The 4,076-nt window shown below is 66.3% G+C and overlaps 2 protein-coding genes across 2 annotated transcripts; both read right to left on the bottom strand.

The window, feature by feature from the left end:
* Positions 1 to 955: 955 nt before the first annotated feature.
* Positions 956 to 1,761, bottom strand: EMIHUDRAFT_251567 (hypothetical protein; the record flags this gene model as incomplete). Its single annotated transcript, XM_005791457.1, has 3 exons — positions 956 to 1,093; positions 1,403 to 1,446; positions 1,671 to 1,761. 3 exons carry the CDS (start codon positions 1,759 to 1,761, stop codon positions 956 to 958), a joined length of 273 nt encoding a protein of 90 aa, XP_005791514.1.
* A 518-nt stretch (positions 1,762 to 2,279) lies between these two features.
* Positions 2,280 to 4,072, bottom strand: EMIHUDRAFT_251566 (hypothetical protein; the record flags this gene model as incomplete). The annotated part of the gene is made up of 9 exons (XM_005791456.1): positions 2,280 to 2,330; positions 2,401 to 2,490; positions 2,763 to 2,855; positions 2,942 to 3,106; positions 3,283 to 3,357; positions 3,517 to 3,594; positions 3,674 to 3,732; positions 3,837 to 3,866; positions 3,940 to 4,072. The coding sequence occupies 9 exons, from the start codon at positions 4,070 to 4,072 to the stop codon at positions 2,280 to 2,282; spliced, it is 774 nt and encodes a 257-aa protein (XP_005791513.1).
* Between the last annotated feature and the right edge of the window lie 4 nt (positions 4,073 to 4,076).

Here is a 4,076-nt window from a genome sequence, read left to right as displayed (position 1 = left end):
GAGGAGGCTGGTGTGGACCTCCTCGAGGATGCGCCGCTTGTCGGCCCTGCCGCCGAGACAGGGCTAGGCCGGCGCTGGGGGGGCAGTTGGAAATCGGAGGCGGGCGTGAGCGAGTCGAGCCTGGTCTCCAAGCGGCTGAGGAGAGCCACCAGCCCGCGCACGTCAGCGCGCGACTTTGCGGCGAGGTCCTCGTAGGAGGACTGCTGCCTCTGCACGAGAGTGAGAAGTGGGCCCATGTCGCCGCCCCCCGCCGTGGTGCTGTGTGTCAGGTGCAGGTTGTCGACGCGGAAGCGGGTGAGGAGGAGACGGCTCCAATCTCTGAGGAAGCGGTGCGCGTCCGAGAGCGACATCTCGCACTTGCAACGCCCGGCGCAGACGCAGCGCAGCCTGCGGAGCGTCTGGCACACAACCTCTCGCTGGCGGATTGTCACATCCCTCATCTCTCCAGCCTGGCACCGCTCATCGTAGTACATTATCTGCACGGCGAACATCACCTCGATGGCAGGCCGGAGGCGCTGTCCGCGCTGGAAGAAGAGGGGCGCGGCAGTGTTGATCTGGAAGAGCACGTCGATACAGTAATCTCATTGAGCTCCTCCATCGCGACCTCGCTCACGAGCACCTGCAAGGCGGGGCACCCAGGGGGGTCAGCTGTGAAGGCGAGACGCATGCTGAGGGTAGTGTCTGGGAAGTGTCTTGGAGGAGTCTCGGTCGGCGGGAGGTACGCGCACCATGGAGAACGGCGGGCCCACTTATTCGGGCAAACGACTGGGCGACGTGGCATAGTGGGAAATGATATACCGTCGCCAACTGCAACAGGACTCACAGGAGCCCCACGCGCCACGGCATTTACACAGTTAAACCGTTGTCCATATCGGGTCGTGTCACAAAAAGTTTACCCACACCTCTCTACCTGCTCGGCGAGGCACGGCGTCGCTCCTCCACCCACCCGCCCCTCTCACGTCAGCTCGAAGCCCGCCCCCGCCTCGATGGCGTAGGTGAACTTGTCGCGCAGCGCCTCGAGCGAGCCGTACGGCGGCAGCTTCAGCAGGTTCATGCACGTGGCCGAGGTGGGCAGCCGCGACGTGTCCGCCGCCTGCAGTGGCAGTACTTGGTAGTATTGTCAAGGTCGGGGCGTGGAGGCGGTGTCGTGCCGAGTGTTCAGAGCGCCGCGTGCACACACGGGCTACGAATACAGTGCACCCGGCTGCAGCACGGCCGAGTACCGCGGAGGACGCGTCGAGGGCTAGTTTCGTTCGTGCGTATCCCCCCCTCTAGGCTCCGCCGCCAGGTGGATGCAGAAGGGCGGCTGCAGCCAGCCGAAGCCCATCAGCGGCGGCCGCGAGCACGACGTCGCGAACTTGAGCGCAGCGGCGCGGCGCGGCGGCGGGTACTCGGCCAGCACCTGCCAGAACCAGCGCACGGGCGGCGAGTCGGCGTGGTAGCCGCCTAGAGAGAGAAGAGAAACGCAATCGGCGGCAGACAGCAGAAGGGCCGCGGCTCTCGAGCCGGGTGGGGGGTAGCGACCTAGCGCCAAAGAACAAGTGCATCGGGACAAAGAAAGAGGCGCAGCGCGCCGCGGGGCGGCGGGGTAGAGGGCGCCCGAGTAGGGAGTGTCTCGGAAGTGTCTCGGAAGTGTCTCGGAAGTGTCTCGGAAGTGTCTAGAAAGTGACCCGAGTAGGTGGCGTGCTGCCGCCAGTCGGCGACGTTGAGCGGCGCGTCGGAGCCGCCCAGAACAAGCTGCAGCTCGGCGACCGAGAACATGCGGATCCACTCGCGCGGCACCACCTGGGGAGATGTGGGGGAGATGTGGGCGAGATGTGGGGGAGATGTGGGGGACATGTACATCTACATGTGGGGCAGATGTGGGCGAGTGTGTGGGGGAGATGTGGGGGAGATGTGGGGGAGATGTGGGGGACATGTACATGTACATGTGGGGGAGATGTGGGCGAGGTGTGGAGGAGATGTGGGGGAGATGTGGGGAGATATGGCGGAGGTCTGGGGCGAGATGCGCGCGGCGCCTGGGCGAAGCCGCGCAGGAAGGCGTCGGCGGCCGCGCGAAGCTGCGTGTTGAGCCTACGACACGGCGCGGCGGCGCCTCAAAGAAGAAGTTTGCGCGCCTGGTATTTCTTCCCCGCGCTGCGTGCTGCGCCGGTAGTGCGAGAGGTGGAGGATGTACTGGCTCCGGTTGGACGCGCTGACCCGCAGCGAGGCTCCTCCGGGCACGAGAGAGTGCGTCCGCCGCAGCTCGGGCGGCACCTAAACAAGAAGGGCACTTCTTGCTAAAAGGAAGTACCCCGCCGCGTGCGTCCGCCCGGCGGCTCGGGCGGCGCCTAAAACAGAAACGCCGGGTGCGAAGACGGGGTACCTCACAGCGTGCGACCGCCGCAGCTCGGGCGGCACCTCGGCGGTGTACTGGTCGACGGCGAAAGAGAGGCACAAGTCCTCGACGTCGCCGTCGTAGTCGCGGAGCAGCCGCAGCGAGCGCGCGAGCTGGGTATGGGGGAGATTGGGGAGATCTGGGGGAGATCCGGGGGAGATGTGGCGGGGAAGTGGCGCGCTCCAACACGAGACAGCAGAGGAGATCTGGGGAGAGGTGGGGAGAGGTGGGGAGAGATGGGGAGAGATGGGGGAGAGAGGGCGCCTGCGCGTCGAAGGCGGGCATGTCGTGGACCGTGTTCGTGCGGCCGAGGAGGAGGGAGAGGAAGAAGGGCGCCAGCGGCAACTCGACGAGGATGCCTAAAAGAAACACGCGCTGGCAAGACGAACCAGATGCGCCCGAGCTGCATCGCGGCGAGGATGCCCTCCCACAGCGCCTTTGCGAGCACCGCGCCGAGAAACTCGTACCACGAGCGTGCCTGCTCACAGCGGGCCCGCTGTGAAGAGACGCCGTTCACACGGGCGCGCCGAGGGGCTCGTACCACGGGCGTGCCGAGGCGCCAACCGCTGCGTGCGACATGCGGGCGGCGGGGTCGGGGTAGAGGCCGCCCTCGGTGCCGGTGGCGAACAGGCCTGAACAAGAAGCACGGCGATCAAAGACAGACGGCGCGCGCGCGCCGCCTCCCTCGGTGCCGGTGGCGAGGGCGCCAAAGGACGGGTCGAAGCCCTTCTATTCACAGCTCTTCTATTCACAGCTCTTCTATTCACAGCTCTTCTATTCACAGCTCTTCTATTCACAGCTCGCCAAAGGACGGGTCGAAGCCCTCGCGGAGAACGTCGACGAGGAACTCCTACTCGGTGCGGACTCCGCCACTCGAGGGGGGGGCGGACGCAGCTGCAGACGACCTCGAGCAGGAGGGCCTTTGCGATGCCCTCGCCGACGCCCGCCTCCTCGCCCCCCTCCGCCGAGAAGAAGCGCACCTAAGAAGAGAGGAGCACAGGGCGCCGAGTAACAAGACCACTCAGCCCCCCCCTTCCCCCCGAGAACGAGCGTAAGAAAGAAGAAATACGCCTTGCAGGGGCGCTTCAAAGGGTAAACACACCGCCCCCCCCCCCCCCTCCGCCGAGAAGAGCGCGCACCCGCAGGGGCAGCCTCCACCCGCGCCCCAGCCCGCGCAGCTCCGAGTACGCGTCAGTCAGCAGCGAGCCCCGCCGCACCTGGGTTCGGGTACCGTGGGGTAGGGGAGGGGGTGGGTTCGGGAACCGTGGGGGTAGGGGAGGACGAGCCCCGCCGCACCTCGATCGGGTTGTGCCAACCGGCGAGCGCCGCCGCGGCGAGCTGCTCCGCCGCCAAACCTGACAAAGAAATGAGGCGGCGTAAAAAAGAAAGACCGAACCGAGGCGAGGCTCCGCCACGCCTAAACAAAGAACTCGAGCGGCGTGAAAAGGAAAGACGCCACCGCGGCGAGAGCTGCCCCGCAGCCCCACGCCTAAACAACGAAACACAGGGGTCAGAAGAAATGGCGGACCGCGGCGAGAGCTGCTCCGCGACCGCGACCGCACCTTCGCGCTGCGTCACCAGCCACCGGCGCAGCAGCTGGAGCCTCGTCCCTAGAAAAGGAAAGGCGCAATGCTCAAAGAGAAGCGCAGCCAGACCGGCGCAACAGCTGCGGCCGCGTGCCGAATGGGACGACATACGC

Source organism: Emiliania huxleyi, assembly GCF_000372725.1.
Source record: "Emiliania huxleyi CCMP1516 unplaced genomic scaffold EMIHUscaffold_1129, whole genome shotgun sequence".
Lineage (NCBI taxonomy): Eukaryota > Haptophyta > Isochrysidales > Noelaerhabdaceae > Emiliania > Emiliania huxleyi.
The sequence above is the reverse complement of the archived record's forward strand: the minus strand, read 5'-3'. Positions and strand labels throughout refer to the sequence as shown.